General features: G+C 43.8%; 1 protein-coding gene and 1 long non-coding RNA gene across 5 annotated transcripts in view; one reads left to right on the forward strand and one right to left on the reverse strand.

Moving 5' to 3' along the window:
• The first annotated feature begins 692 nt into the window (after nt 1-692).
• Nucleotides 693-17,115, forward strand: part of lyar (Ly1 antibody reactive homolog (mouse)) — a 16,920-nt gene continuing 497 nt past the window's right edge. Inside the window, exons 1-8 of one of the 4 annotated variants that reach the window (XM_062063862.1) lie at nt 693-809; nt 1,192-1,331; nt 1,416-1,530; nt 1,603-1,710; nt 7,900-7,968; nt 9,105-9,402; nt 11,904-11,966; nt 16,965-17,050. In XM_062063862.1, coding sequence (XP_061919846.1) covers nt 1,210-1,331; nt 1,416-1,530; nt 1,603-1,710; nt 7,900-7,968; nt 9,105-9,402; nt 11,904-11,966; nt 16,965-17,050 — 861 coding nt within the window. In that variant the 5' untranslated portion in view covers nt 693-809; nt 1,192-1,209. Of the gene's footprint in view, nt 810-872; nt 1,332-1,415; nt 1,531-1,602; nt 1,711-7,899; nt 7,969-9,104; nt 9,403-11,903; nt 11,967-16,964; nt 17,051-17,115 lie in introns of those variants that run through there. The other 3 variants (XM_062063853.1, XM_062063870.1, XM_062063879.1) reach the window with 3 other exon arrangements.
• On the reverse strand, nt 13,141-14,127 carry LOC133660408 (uncharacterized). Its single transcript, XR_009827816.1, has 4 exons — nt 14,015-14,127; nt 13,812-13,882; nt 13,628-13,698; nt 13,141-13,540 (listed from the first exon to the last, which is right to left on the reverse strand). It is a non-coding gene; the product is annotated as an uncharacterized LOC133660408 (long non-coding RNA).

Genomic DNA, 17,115 nt, shown 5'->3' on the forward strand with positions numbered 1-17,115 from the left:
CTTGTTTGCTAGCGGCTACGATTTCAGTACTATTGAAGATCTTTGCTCCTTCTCAACTCTGTGGTAATATTCTTTTCACAAAATACCACCAATAGTACATTAATGTTAAATCTTACTTGTGAAAAGTAATCCCCTGATTCCTATTTTCAACAGTCCGCTCATTTGAGCAGGAAAACGCTGAAATACCATCTTTGTTTTCTACCTGTCAACTGTCAGTTTAGGCTGCTCGCCGGCTCCTCGTCACCACTTCAAGATGGCGGCCCAATGTCTCGCGTCACAGCAGCCAATGCTGCGTCTACTTATAACATGTCTATGATTGCTGTGGCTTCAACATGGAATGTAAGGGACCGGGTGTCTTTATAATAAAAAATATATAATTTTAAAGTTGTCTGTCTATCTGTGTTGGCCCTGCGATGAGGTGGCGACTTGTCCAGGGTGTATCCCGCCTTCCGCCCGAATGCAGCTGAGATAGGCTCCAGCACCCCCCCGTGACCTCAAAAGGGACAAGCGGTAGAAAATGGATGGATGGATGGATGGATGGAAAATTTTAAAGATTTTTTTTTAAACAAAGAAATATAATTTTAACAAAACAAGCAGGCCAAATGGACTGAAATGCCGTCGCACTAAATCTTACTAGTTATGGTGTAGAAATAAGAGATAACTTCATGTCGGCTTGATATTGTTGTGGAAGACATACTTCCGGGTACGGTAACGGTTTGCGTTTTTAAAAGAGGAGCACCAAAGTAATTTTGGTAGACCACAATTGAAATGATCTGTGTTGTAATGTACAGTGTTAATTCATATTCCAGGTAAATAACATATATTTAAATGAAGCACTGATATATTTTTGACACTTACTGTAGAGGGCCGGAACATGTTTTGGAACACGTGCGCACACACGGAATACTAGCGGTGAAGGACACTCATAAGTCTGGCGTGGTACGGTCGATGTGCTGTAAAGATGGAATGTTGTTTATCATTTTCTCTAGGGGGAAGACACACTTAAAGTTGTACTTTTAGACTGTATTATTGGCACGTTTAACTCTTTTATTGGCACGTTTAATTAACTGTTTTATCGGCTTCTCTCAGTTCGTAATAGCAACTTCAGCTTCCGGATTGTACCTTATACTGTTTGTATATTGTTTGCAATACCAGGATTTTATTTGATTTGGATATATATATTTTTCCAAGACTTCCTTGCTGTTCAGCATGGTGTTCTTCACATGTGACGCCTGTGGGGAATCCCTGAAAAAAGGCCAGGTGGAAAAACACGTGACCATGTGCCGTGGTTGCCAGGTCCTATCGTGCATCGACTGTGGAAAAGACTTCTGGTAAATCGTTGTGTTCTTTATCAGCAGACTTTGATTGACTACTACAAGCTCAGCCTAAAAGTAGTGTTGGTGTCTGTTTTGAAGGGGCGATGACTACAAAAATCACGTCAAATGCATCAGTGAAGATGAAAAATATGGCGGTAAAGGCTATGAAGCAAAAGCCAAGAAAGGGGATGTGAAGCAGCATCAGTGGATGCAGGTAAGCAACTTTTATGATTGATCATTCTTCTTTTCTGATTTTGATTCTAATATGACGATGCCATTACCAAAGAAAGTTAATGAAGCCCTTGATAAGCCTGGAGTCAAGCCAAATCTGAAAGAAGTACTCAAGCAAGTCAGCGCATACGACAATGTCCCAAGAAAAAAGGCAAAGTTTCAGGTAGGTACTGCATTGATCAATTTGAATTGTAGATACACTACATTGTTTGTTTTAAAGGGGAACTGCACTATTTTTTGGAATTCACAATCCTTATGTAAGAAAAGCACGCACACCTTTGTTTTCCTTTTTGTGCATTCTAACTAGTAAATCAATGCAAGCAAAAGTTTGCTTTAAAAACCTCCAAACATTTCCATCACAGTTTTATATACAGTACAGGCCAAAAGTTTGGACACACCTTCTCCTCATTCAATGCCTTTTCTTTATTTTCATGACTACCGTATTTTTCGGAGTATAAGTTGCTCCGGAGTATAAGTCGCACCGGCCGAAAATGCACAATAAAGAAGGGACAAAACATATATAAGTCGCTATTTGGGGGGAAATGTATTTGATAAAAGCCAACACCAAGAATAGACATTTGAAAGGCAATTTAAAATGTGTAAAGAATAGTGAACAACAGGCTGAATAAGTGTACGTTATATGAGGCATAAATAACCAACTGGTATGTTAACCTCACATATTATGGTAAGAGTCATTCAAATAACTATAACATATAGAACATGCTATACGTTTACCAAACAATCTATCACTCCTAATCGCTAAATCCCATGAAATCTTCCTCCCCAGTGTGGCCTCTGGTATGTCCTTTCTTTCTGCTGCTCGATTGCTGTTATCTGCTGCATATTTCACTACGTCCATGATTTCCTTTTCGCTGCCATTTTAGTTCAGCCCTTCTCAGTTTTTATATGTTACCGGCAATTTTGATGTGATCCATTTTAATAGCTACGGCAGTAGCGTATAGCATATAGCAGTTAGCATACCATGACCCACAATGCACTTCTGCCATGACCCTCCCCCGCTGAATTCTTATTGGTTGATGTGTGAGTGACGATTGCTGACGTGTGTGTGACGATTGCTGCCATTTGCTTCGTCTCTTACGTGAATGAGATAAATATTATTTGATATTTTACAGTAATGTGTTAATAATTTCACACATAAGTCGCTCCTGAGTATATGTCGCACCCACGGCCAAACTATGAAAAAAACTGCGATTTATAATCCGAAAAATATGGTATTTACATTGTAGATTGTCACATCAAAACTATGAATGAACACGTGGAGTTATGTACTTAACAAAAAAAGGTGAAATAACTGAAAACATGTTTTATATTCTAGTTTCTTCAAAATAGCCACCCTTTGCTCTGATTACTGCTTTGCACACTCTTGGCATTCTCTCCATGAGCTTCAAGAAGTAGTCACCTGAAAGGGTTTTCACTTCACAGGTGTCATAGTTTTGATGTGACAATCTACAATGTAAATAGTCATGAAAATAAAGAAAACACATTGAAATGAGAAGGTGTGTCCAAACTTTTGGCCTGTACTGTACACTCTGCAAGTATATATGTAATGTAGTAACAGACACATTCATAATGTTTAATATTTACGTATTTTGCTTATTTTTGCACATTAATTTCACAAACTCATCACAACGTTTGCTTTTCCCCTCAACATCATCACTGGTTACCACTCACTGAAGACTTCATGAGAGCTCCCATCGGGATGCCGACTGTTAGGACGTTGATATATTCTCGTTTAAGATAAAGGACTTGTAATCGTCGCAAAGAAAAAAAGGGGGTGGAAGCAAGCTCCTTTTCGGGTCTTTTGCGCCATTTTCAGGTCTAAATTGGATGTTAAGGTGTACCAACTTCTCAGTTTATGTCCACATCATTTTACTATTTAAATGAGAGGCATTGTTTATAATCTAGAATAAACTGTCATGAGCTCTGAGGTGAGAAAGCAGCTCACCAGCTCATGACGTCAATGTAGCAGCACAAGGGAAGACATTGCGTCGCTAAAAATAGTTCCTGAGTGTTAGCGCTGTTAATAACAATATTGCTAATACTTGGTCAATATTCAGGTCACAAAATGTAATTGGAATATTGTTGGATGTTATTCTACTGGGTTTTATGGTTGGAATAGGCTCAATGGTGTCAAAGGTGTACAGATCTGCCAAGAGCAAAGTACAGAGACTAGCAAGGCAATGTGCTAACGAATACTGGCTCCAGCTCTGCCAGAGCATCCAGTTAGCGGCTGATACTGGAAACATCAGGGGCATGTACGAAGGCATCAAGAAAGCCATGGGCCCCACCAACAAGGTTACAGCACCATTGAAGTCTGCCACGGGCGAGACCATCCAGGACAAAGGCAAGCAGATAGAGAGATGGGTGGAACACTATTCCGAACTGTACTCCAGACAGAATCAAGTCACATACGATGCCCTTGCAGTCATTGAAAGCCTCCCTCTCATGGCTGAACTGGACGAGAAACCCACTGTGGCTGAACTGAAGAAGGCCATTGAGAGCCTGTCCTCAGGGAAAGCGCCTGGGAAGGATGGCATACCACCAGAAGTCATCAAGTGCGGCGACAGCACACTGAGGGAACATCTTTACGACCTCCTCTGTCAGTGCTGGGAGGAAGGAGCAGTACCTCAGGGCATGAGAGACGCAAACATCGTTACCCTGTACAAGAACAAGGGTGATAGAAGCGATTGTAACAACTACAGAGGAATATCTCTCCTAAGCGTTGTAGGCAAAGTCTTCGCACGCGTCCTCCTGAACAGACTGCAGAAGCTTGCTGATAGAGTATACCCAGGGTCACAGTGCGGGTTCCGCTCGGAAAGATCAACCATTGACATGGTCTTCACCATCAGGCAACTGCAAGAAAAGTGCAGAGAGGAGCACAAGCCCCTCTTTCTGGCCTTCATAGACCTGACCAAAGTGTTCGACCTTGTCAGCAGGGATGGGCTCTTCACAGTCCTAGCGAAGATTGGCTGCCCACCGAGACTCCTGAGCATGATCAAGTCGTTCCATGACGGCATGAAAGGCACAGTTCAATATGACGGCTCGACGTCAGATGCCTTCGACATCCGCAGTGGCGTCAAGCAGGGCTGTGTCCTCGCTCCCACTCTCTTCGGCATCTTCTTTGCCGTTCTGCTGAAGCACGCCTTCGGATCGTCGACAGAGGGTGTTAACCTCCACACTCGGTCAGACGGCCGACTGTTCAACCTGGCTCGCCTAAAAGCAAAGAGCAAGATCCGGGAGGTAACCATCAGAGACATGCTGTTTGCAGATGACGCTGCTCGGGCCACCCACACAGAAGAAGAGCTACAAAGCCTGATGGACAGCTTTGCAAAGGTATGCGACGAGTTCAGCCTGACTATCAGTCTGAAGAAGACAAATGTGATGGCCCAAGATGCTGAACCACCCAGTATCACCGTCAACGACTATGAACTAGAGGTCGTCAGCCAGTTCACATACCTTGGCTCCACCATCACTGACAACCTCTCACTAGAAGCAGAGATCAACAAGAGGATTGGCAAGGCATCCCCAACCTTGGCCAGGTTGTCGCAAAGAGTGTGGAACAACAGCATGCTGACAATCAACACCAAGATCGCTGTGTATCGTGCCTGCGTGCTAAGCACTCTCTTCTACGCCAGCGAATCCTGGACTCTGTACTCCTCGCAGGAGAAGAGGCTAAGTGCCTTTCACATGCGCTGCCTCCGTCGCATACTCGGGATTATATGGAGCGATCGTGTGACAAGCAATGAGGTGCTGATGCAAGCCAAGATTCCCAGCATGGTCACTCTCCTCCGTCAGCGTCGCCTTCGATGGCCGGCCCATGTGCGTCTCCTTCGATGGCTGGGCCATGTGCGTCCAATGGACGATGGCCGGATCCCCAAAGACATCCTCTACGCAGAGCTTGCCTCCGGCAAGAGGACAACGGGACGGCCACATCTCCACTTCAAGGATGTCTGCAAGCGTGACCTGAAAGCGCTCGACATGGACCTGAACACCTGGGAAGAGCTTGCTCAGGACAGATCCAGCTGGAGACACACGGTGAACACTGGACTGAACACTGGACTGAACACTGGACTGAACACTGGACTGAACACTGGACTGAACACTGGCGAAGCAAAACTGCGCCAGCTTGCAGATAAGAAGCGAGCTCAGAGAAAGAGCAAGCAACTACATCCTGTAGCTGACTCAACCTACAAATGCACCAAGTGCAACAGAGACTGTCACTCCCGTGTGGGTCTGTACTGTCACTCCCGTGTGGGTCTCTACTGTCACTCCCGTGTGGGTCTGTACTGTCACTCCCGTGTGGGTTTGTACTGTCACTCCCGTGTGGGTCTGTACTGTCACTCCCGTGTGGGTCTGTACTGTCACTCCCGTGTGGGTCTGTACTGTCACTCCCGTGTGGGTCTGTACTGTCACTCCCGTGTGGGTCTCTACTGTCACTCCCGTGTGGGTCTGTACTGTCACTCCCGTGTGGATCTCTACTGTCACTCCCGTGTGGATCTCTACTGTCTCTCCCGTGTGGGTCTCTACTGTCACTCCCGTGTGGGTCTCTACTGTCACTCCCGTGTGGGTCTCTACTGTCACTCCCGTGTGGGTCTGTACTGTCACTCCCGTGTGGGTCTCTACTGTCACTCCCGTGTGGGTCTGTACTGTCACTCCCGTGTGGGTCTCTACTGTCACTCCCGTGTGGGTCTGTACTGTCACTCCCGTGTGGGTCTCTACTGTCACTCCCGTGTGGGTCTGTACTGTCACTCCCGTGTGGGTCTGTACTGTCACTCCCGTGTGGGTCTGTACTGTCACTCCCATGTGGGTCTGTACTGTCACTCCCGTGTGGGTCTGTACTGTCACTCCCGTGTGGGTCTGTACTGTCACTCCCGTGTGGGTCTGTACTGTCACTCCCGTGTGGGTCTGTACTGTCACTCCCATGTGGGTCTGTACTGTCACTCCCGTGTGGGTCTGTACTGTCACTCCCGTGTGGGTCTCTACTGTCACTCCCGTGTGGGTCTGTACTGTCACTCCCGTGTGGGTCTGTACTGTCACTCCCGTGTGGGTCTGTACTGTCACTCCCATGTGGGTCTGTACTGTCACTCCCGTGTGGGTCTGTACTGTCACTCCCGTGTGGGTCTGTACTGTCACTCCCGTGTGGGTCTCTACTGTCACTCCCGTGTGGGTCTGTACTGTCACTCCCGTGTGGATCTCTACTGTCTCTCCCGTGTGGGTCTGTACTGTCACTCCCGTGTGGGTCTCTACTGTCACTCCCGTGTGGGTCTCTACTGTCACTCCCGTGTGGGTCTGTACTGTCACTCCCGTGTGGGTCTGTACTGTCACTCCCGTGTGGGTCTCTACTGTCACTCCCGTGTGGGTCTGTACTGTCACTCCCGTGTGGGTCTGTACTGTCACTCCCGTGTGGGTCTCTACTGTCACTCCCGTGTGGGTCTGTACTGTCACTCCCGTGTGGGTCTGTACTGTCACTCCCATGTGGGTCTGTACTGTCACTCCCGTGTGGGTCTGTACAGTCACTCCCGTGTGGGTCTGTACTGTCACTCCCGTGTGGGTCTCTACTGTCACTCCCGTGTGGGTCTGTACAGTCACTCCCGTGTGGGTCTCTACTGTCACTCCCGTGTGGGTCTGTACAGTCACTCCCGTGTGGGTCTCTACTGTCACTCCCGTGTGGGTCTGTACAGTCACTCCCGTGTGGGTCTCTACTGTCACTCCCGTGTGGGTCTGTACAGTCACTCCCGTGTGGGTCTCTACTGTCACTCCCGTGTGGGTCTGTACTGTCACTCCCGTGTGGGTCTGTACTGTCACTCCCGTGTGGGTCTGTACTGTCACTCCCGTGTGGGTCTGTACTGTCACTCCCGTGTGGGTCTGTACAGCCCCAGCAGACGCTGCATGACCAACTAAATCCTATCCAAGGGGCTCCAATCCATTGTCTTCCGAGACTTCCGGATGCCAACAACTCAATGATGTCATGGCTGCATTGTAAGCAGACTCAATGATGTCATGGCTGCATTGTAAGCAGACTCAATGATGTCATGGCTGCATTGTAAGCAGACTCAATGATGTCATGGCTGCATTGTAAGCAGACTCAATGATGTCATGGCTGCATTGTAAGCAGACTCAATGATGTCATAGCTGCATTGTAAGCAGACTTCTTTTGACATTTATTTACGAGTTAGAATGCATGACAGAGAGACGTGTTCTTGTCTTTCGTAAGGATTGTGAACTATAGGTAACGTTTAAAAAAGTGCAGTTCCCCTTTAAGTGGAGTGATTGGTGAACATGCCTCCAAAGTTTGCCTCTGTCTTTTAATCATCTTCAAACTTTTCACCAGAACTGGATGAAAAACAGTTTGAGGATTTGCAACACCAAACTACACGAACAAGTGTGGGACATTCTCAATGTAAGTAACTGTAAATGTTTCATTGATGAAGAACTCTTCTACTTTTGTCTTAAGTTACACAACTTGAAGTGCACACATTCCACTAACATCTTATCTTGATGTATTTTATGCTCCTGAAAATGAATCTGGCAGTCATATTCATTCTTTTTTGAGAAATCCTTCAATCAATGTTTATTTATATAGCCCTAAATCACAAGTGTCTCAAAGGGCTGTACAAGCCACAACGACATCCTCGGTACAGAGCCCACATACGGGCAAGGAAAAACTCACCCCAGTGGGACGTCCTTATCTATCCTTAGATAGCAAAGTGTACTGGGAACATCACCTTCACATTGCCAGACTCTATATGTTGCTGTGATGTCATCACCACAACTGGAGCACAGTTTTATATGTTTTATATGTTGCTGTGATGTCATCACCACAACTGGAGCACAGTTTTATATGTTTTATATGTTGCTGTGATGTCATCACCACAACTGGAGCACAGTTTTATATGTTTTATATGTTGCTGTGATGTCATCACCACAACTGGAGCACAGTTTTATATGTTTTATATGTTGCTGTGATGTCATCACCACAACTGGAGCACAGTTTTATATGTTTTATATGTTGCTGTGATGTCATCACCACAACTGGAGCACAGTTTTATATGTTTTATATGTTGCTGTGATGTCATCACCACAACTGGAGCACAGTTTTATATGTTTTATATGTTGCTGTGATGTCATCACCACAACTGGAGCACAGTTTTATATGTTTTATATGTTGCTGTGATGTCATCACCACAACTGGAGCACAGTTTTATATGTTTTATATGTTGCTGTGATGTCATCACCACAACTGGAGCACAGTTTTATATGTTTTATATGTTGCTGTGATGTCATCACCACAACTGGAGCACAGTTTTATATGTTTTATATGTTGCTGTGATGTCATCACCACAACTGGAGCACAGTTTTATATGTTTTATATGTTGCTGTGATGTCATCACCACAACTGGAGCCAAGTTTCCTGCATGTGAAATGATTCTTTGGATTACTTAATTGCATGTTTTTGGCATCGTGGTCCATGATTACTTGAATATAATATCTAACATGTCATGACTTCTATACTGTACATTGATTGTCACCCGACAGGCCCCTGATGTACCTCAGAAGAATGAAGAACCAACGGAGACGACCACTCAAGTCCTAGTAAACGGCGATGCTAACGAGAAACTGAATGGCCACTTGAACACAAAGAAACAGAAACTTAACAAAAAAGAGCGCAAAGAATTGCGTCAACAGGAAAGCGGGAAAGGTTCAAAAAAGAAAGTGCAGCTTGAAGACGAGGAGGAGGCGAGCAAAAAGAAAAGAAAGGAGAGGAAGAGAGTGAGGACTTGTGAAGAGGATGGAAATGATGCTTCTCATCAAATGTACAGCAAGAAAGTGAAAAGTGAGTAATGCATCACATGACAGCTCTACATGTACAGTACAGTAAAAGTGAGTAATGCATCACATGACAGCTCTACATGTACAGTACAGTAAAAGTGAGTAATGCATCACATGACAGCTCTACATGTACAGTACAGTAAAAGTGAGTAATGCATCACATGACAGGTCTACATGTACAGTACAGTAAAAGTACAGTAAAAGTGAGTAATGCATCACATGACAGGTCTACATGTACAGTACAGTAAAAGTACAGTAAAAGTGAGTAATGCATCACATGACTGGTCTACATGTACAGTACAGTAAAAGTACAGTAAAAGTGAGTAATGCATCACATGACAGGTCTACATGTACAGTACAGTAAAAGTGAGTAATGCATCACATGACAGGTCTACATGTACAGTACAGTAAAAGTGAGTAATGCATCACATGACAGGTCTACATGTACAGTACAGTAAAAGTACAGTAAAAGTGAGTAATGCATCACATGACAGGTCTACATGTACAGTACAGTAAAAGTACAGTAAAAGTGAGTAATGCATCACATGACTGGTCTACATGTACAGTACAGTAGAAGTACAGTAAAAGTGAGTAATGCATCACATGACAGGTCTACATGTACAGTACAGTAAAAGTACAGTAAAAGTGAGTAATGCATCACATGACAGGTCTACATGTACAGTACAGTAAAAGTACAGTAAAAGTGAGTAATGCATCACATGACAGGTCTACATGTACAGTACAGTAAAAGTACAGTAAAAGTGAGTAATGCATCACATGACAGGTCTACATGTACAGTACAGTAAAAGTACAGTAAAAGTGAGTAATGCATCACATGACAGGTCTACATGTACAGTACAGTAAAAGTACAGTAAAAGTGAGTAATGCATCACATGACAGGTCTACATGTACAGTACAGTAAAAGTACAGTAAAAGTGAGTAATGCATCACATGACAGGTCTACATGTACAGTACAGTAAAAGTGAGTAATGCATCACATGACAGCTCTACATGTACAGTACAGTAAAAGTGAGTAATGCATCACATGACAGGTCTACATGTACAGTACAGGACAAAAGTTTGGACACACCTTCTCCTCATTCAACTTTATTTCCATGACTATTTACATTGTAGATTGTCACATCAAAACTATGAATGAACACATGTGGAGTTATGTACTTAACAACAAAAAAGTTATGTACTTAACCAAAAAAGGTGAAATAACTGAAAACCTTTTTTTATATTCTAGCTTCTTCCAAAAAGCCACCCTTTGTTCTTATTACTTTTTTGCACACTCTTGGCATTCTCTCCATGAGCTTCAAGAGGTAGTCACCTGAAATGGTTTTCACTTCACAGGTGTTCTTGAAGCTTATCGAGAGAATGCCAAGAGTGTGCAAAGGGTGGCTATTTTGAGGAAACTAGAATACAAAACATGTTTTCAGTTATTTCACCTTTTTGTTGTGAAGTACATAACTTTTTTGTTGTTAAGTACATAACTCCACATGTGTTCATTCCTAGTTTGGATGTGACAATCTACAATGTCAATAGTCCTGGACATAAAGTTGAATGAGGAGAAGGTGTGTCCACTTGGGCATGTACTGTACGTGGACACTTTGAATGAGGAGAAGGTGTGTCCACTTGGGCATGTACTGTATGTGGACACTTTGAATGAGGAGAAGGTGTGTCCACTTGGGCATGTACTGTATGTGGACACTTTGAATGAGGAGAAGGTGTGTCCACTTGGGCATGTACTGTACGTGGACACTTTGAATGAGGAGAAGGTGTGTCCACTTGGGCATGTACTGTACCTGGACACTTTGAATGAGGAGAAGGTGTGTCCACTTGGGCATGTACTGTATGTGGACACTTTGAATGAGGAGAAGGTGTGTCCACTTGGGCATGTACTGTACCTGGACACTTTGAATGAGGAGAAGGTGTGTCCACTTGGGCATGTACTGTATGTGGACACTTTGAATGAGGAGAAGGTGTGTCCACTTGGGCATGTACTGTACCTGGACACTTTGAATGAGGAGAAGGTGTGTCCACTTGGGCATGTACTGTATGTGGACACTTTGAATGAGGAGAAGGTGTGTCCACTTGGGCATGTACTGTACGTGGACACTTTGAATGAGGAGAAGGTGTGTCCACTTGGGCATGTACTGTATGTGGACACTTTGAATGAGGAGAAGGTGTGTCCACTTGGGCATGTACTGTATGTGGACACTTTGAAAGGTGTGTCCACTTGGGCATGTACTGTATGTGGACACATTGAATGAGGAGAAGGTGTGTCCACTTGGGCATGTACTGTATGTGGACACTTTGAAAGGTGTGTCCACTTGGGCATGTACTGTATGTGGACACTTTGAAAGGTGTGTCCACTTGGGCATGTACAGTATGTGGACACTTTGAAAGGGATGCAAAATAACATGACGTCCTTTATCACATTCACTGTATATTTCAATATGACGGAAGTATTTATAAAGTATTTCATGTGATTTCTTCCAGCGGACCAAAAAGAAGAGACCGCTGACCTATCTGCACAAAGTGACGACCTGTCGGTTGCCAAAGGTAACGTGTTAAACGACCTGTCGGTTGCCAAAGGTAACGTGTTAAACGACCTGTCGGTTGCCAAAGGTAACGTGTTAAACGACCTGTCGGTTGCCAAAGGTAACGTGTTAAACGACCTGTCGGTTGCCAAAGGTAACGTGTTAAACGCTGCAAACAGCGCAGGCTGCTTGGGAGAAATCCATGGGATGCATTGAATGGTCAGTCTAACGGCTCAGGACTAATATGGATGCAATGCTGCATTGTTATTAATAATGCTGGACTGTTTATCATGTGACTGTCAGCAGTCATCATACTAGTAGAGCTCCAGTAGATCTTTACAGCTGCTCCTCACGCTACACACCAGCAACCTTCCTAGATTGTGATGTACAAACCCCGTTTCCATATGAGTTGTGAAATGGTGTTAGATGTAAATATAAACGGAATACAATGATTTGCAAATCCTTTTCAAGCCATATTCAGTTGAATATGCTACAAAGACAACATATTTCATGTTCAAACTCATAAACTTTATTTTTTTTTGCAAATAATAATTAACTTAGAATTTCATGGCTGCAACACGTGCCAAAGTAGTTGGGAAAGGGCATGTTCACCACTGTGTTACATGGCCTTTCCTTTTAACAACACTCAGTAAACGATTGGGAAGTGAGGAAACTAATTGTTGAAGCTTTGAAAGTGGAATTCTTTCCCATTCTTGTTTGATGTAGAGCTTCAGTGGTTCAACAGTCCGGGGTCTCTGCTGTCCTATTTTAGGCTTCATAATGCGCCACACATTTTCCATGGGAGACAGGTCTGGACTGCAGGCGGGCCAGGAAAGTACCCGCACTCTTTTTTTACGAAGCCACGCTGTTGTAACACGTGCTGAATGTGGCTTGGCATTGTCTTGCTGAAATAAGCAGGGGCGTCCATGAAAAAGACGGCGCTTAGATGGCAGCATATGTTGTTCCAAAAGCTGTATGTACCTTTCAGCATTAATGGTGCATTCACAGATGTGTAAGTTACCCATGTCTTGGCCACTAATACACCCCCATACCATCACAGATGCTGGCTTTTCAACTTTCACCCTAGAACATGTCTTGACCAGTGGAGGCTGGTGACTTCCAGAATTGAGGAGGCCATTTTTTTCCGCTTGCTCACTTCACTCGCGATGGAATGTTCCCTGTTCTCTTATCTGTCTTTGTGCTGGCCAAAGGCATACTATTTGGAGTGTAAGCTACAGTCAGAAAGTTCTTGCTGATGCAATTCATTGTGCAGAGCTTAGCCTTGTGCCTTCCTGAAGAAATTACATTGCTGTAAGTCTATGAGCCTGCCTGATAATTAAGCTGAGAAATGACATTTGGATGTTATATAAACGCCAAGTGAACATGTGTAAAAGGCAGGAATTTTAATTATGTAGTTAAAAACAATTTTGTTTAGCTTACATTTTTCATTCTTCTACAGCTTCAACATGTAATCACCAATTTAATCAAGTTTAGCATATAAAAAAGATAAGATAACACTTTCTTTATCATATGTAGTTTTATTCAATATATTTAATATAAAATATGTAAAAATATGGTTCCAGTTGGCTTTATCTGCTGAGAAACACAGACAAAATGGAGTGTTATTACTACTGAGAACTAGTGGTGTAACACTGGTAGAGACATCTAATTAGTTCAACTCACATCTGGTTTAGCTGAGGGGCGGCATGCTCTCTCCTGGACTCCACTCCACAGGTTGGTGCTGGCTTCATTTACTGAGAAATACAGGACATGAAATGTTGTGTTATTACTACTGAGAACTAGTGGTGTAACACTGCTATTACTACTGAGAACTAGTGGTATAACACTGGTAGAGATTTCAACCCACCTCTGGTTTAGCTGAGGGGCGAGGGGCTCTCTCCACGACTCCACTCTACGGGTTGCAGCTGGCTTCATCTACTGAGAGACATGAAATGGAATGTTATTACTACTGAGAACTAGTGGTGTAACACTGGTAGACACCCAGTTCATCCAAAAAGTAATTCAGATTGTACTGCAATTTCTTGAGAGCAAAGTAGTGAGAATACTCACAGGTCGTGTGGATCCAGAACGTGTCCAACTCAGCCATCCATCCCCAGATTTAAAAAAAACTGTAACGTTGATTGCAAAAACGGTCTTGTCTCTGCTTTTTGTTTCCCTTCAACAATTAAAAAAAAGCCCAAGATCTCAAATTGCGCCAGAATCTCGCCGATTTCCGAGGTCGTTTTAAGCAAAAGTATTTGGCTATATGAGCTATAAACTTCACGGATGATAGCCAGGGGTGTTCTCTAAATTTCCTGAAAAGCACAAGTTGATAGGACACTCGTAGCCACTATGGCGAGTGTTTGTTTGACTGAAGTGGCTGGCGAATTCTCAAAATGGCTTCTGTGTTGATTAGGAAAGGAAAGGATTGATTCCAAATGAACCAGTAGCATGTGATTGGACGAACAAAATGTCAATCTTTCAGCCCTGGACACAATGCATGGTGAGGCCAGGCCTCCGTTGCCCACCCATTTTCAGTGATCTGGCCAATCACATATTGGCATGAAAAAGCATGCATTACATTGACTTCTATGAGAAGCTAATTTCCTAGGGGAGGCCTGGCCTCCCTTAATACAAACTGATAGGGAAATCTGGCCTGTTGCTTTACAATTGCAATATTGGGTTTTAGCCATGGGAACATTTAGATTTATGAACAAAACTAAAATAATATGAATATAAAAAATAAAAAATATGTTTTTTGTTAAAATAAATAAATAAAATAAATATATTTATTGTTTTTTTTAAATCTCTCTCTTCTCTCAAATTATTGGGGAGGCCAGGCCTCCTCCACCTCTATGGAGGAGCCTCCACTGGTCTTGACCACTAATACACCCCCATACCATCACACATGCTGCCTTTTACACTTTCACCCTAGAACATGTCTTGACCACTAATACACCCCCATACCATCACACATGCTGCCTTTTACACTTTCACCCTAGAACCTGTCTTGACCACTAATACACCCCCATACCATCACACATGCTGCCTTTTACACTTTCACCCTAGAACATGTCTTGACCACTAATACACCCCCATACCATCACACATGCTGCCTTCTACACTTTCACCCTAGAACATGTCTTGACCACTAATACACCCCCATACCATCACACATGCTGCCTACTACACTTTCACCCTAAAACATGACTTGACCACTAATACACCCCCATACCATCACACATGCTGCCTCTTACACTTTCACCCTAGAACATGTCTTGACCACTAATACACCCCCATACCATCACACATGCTGCCTCTTACACTTTCACCCTAGAACATGTCTTGACCACTAATACACCCCCATACCATCACACATGCTGCCTTCTACACTTTCACCCTAGAACATGTCTTGACCACTAATACACCCCCATACCATCACACATGCTGCCTTTTACACTTTCACCCTAGAACATGTCTTGGCCACTAATACACCCCCATACCATCACACATGCTGCCTCTTACACTTTCACCCTAGAACATGTCTTGACCACTAATACACCCCCATACCATCACACATGCTGCCTTTTACACTTTCACCCTAGAACATGTCTTGACCACTAATACACCCCCATACCATCACACATGCTGCCTTTTACACTTTCACCCTAGAACATGTCTTGACCACTAATACACCCCCATACCATCACACATGCTGCCTTTTACACTTTCACCCTAGAACATGTCTTGACCACTAATACACCCCCATACCATCACACATGCTGCCTTTTACACTTTCACCCTAGAACATGTCTTGACCACTAATACACCCCCATACCATCACACATGCTGCCTTTTACACTTTCACCCTAGAACATGACTTGACCACTAATACACCCCCATACCATCACACATGCTGCCTCTTACACTTTCACCCTAGAACATGTCTTGACCACTAATACACCCCCATACCATCACACATGCTGCCTTCTACACTTTCACCCTAGCACATGTCTTGACCACTAATACACCCCCATACCATCACACATGCTGCCTTTTACACTTTCACCCTAGAACATGTCTTGACCACTAATACACCCCCATACCATCACACATGCTGCCTTTTACACTTTCACTCTAGAACATGTCTTGACCACTAATACACCCCCATACCATCACACATGCTGCCTTTTACACTTTCACCCTAGAACATGTCTTGACCACTAATACACCCCCATACCATCACACATGCTGCCTTCTACACTTTCACCCTAGAACATGTCTTGACCACTAATACACCCCCATACCATCACACATGCTGCCTTTTACACTTTCACCCTAGAACATGTCTTGACCACTAATACACCCCCATACCATCACACATGCTGCCTTTTACACTTTCACCCTAGAACATGTCTTGACCACTAATACACCCCCATACCATCACACATGCTGCCTTTTACACTTTCACCCTAGAACATGACTTGACCACTAATACACCCCCATACCATCACACATGCTGCCTGTTACACTTTCACCCTAGAACATGTCTTGACCACTAATACACCCCCATACCATCACACATGCTGCCTTTTACACTTTCACCCTAGAACATGACTTGACCACTAATACACCCCCATACCATCACACATGCTGCCTTTCACCCTAGAACATGACTTGACCACTAATACACCCCCATACCATCACACATGCTGCCTTTTACACTTTGCATGGATAACAGTCTGGATGGTTCACTTCCCCTTTGGTCCGGATGACACGATGTGGAATATTTCCAAAAACAATTTGAAATGTGGACTTGAAACTTTAGAGCCAACAGGCAATCACATCCCTGGTATTTAAATATTGCCATGCCTTATTTGTGTTGATGATTTTATAGATAACACACGTACTGTATGATGGCCAACTAAAATGATTATTTTAAAGAATACATCCACTAGGGGGCAGTGTTTTTTCAAATGGAATCTGCTCCAACTCACAGGTGTTTCTGAACACCTTATAGGCAATTTCAAATGGAAAGAAACCATCAAAGCAGTATTGAAGACTTCGCCCGACCAGGAATTGCCAGTGAAGAAACTCAGGAAAAAGGTAAGCAGCAAATGTTGTGAGAACGTCCTAAAAAAGTATGATTTGGCATGAAATGAAAGACTAGA

Source organism: Entelurus aequoreus, linkage group LG01 (assembly GCF_033978785.1).
Source record: "Entelurus aequoreus isolate RoL-2023_Sb linkage group LG01, RoL_Eaeq_v1.1, whole genome shotgun sequence".
NCBI classification, from domain to species: Eukaryota; Metazoa; Chordata; class Actinopteri; order Syngnathiformes; family Syngnathidae; genus Entelurus; species Entelurus aequoreus.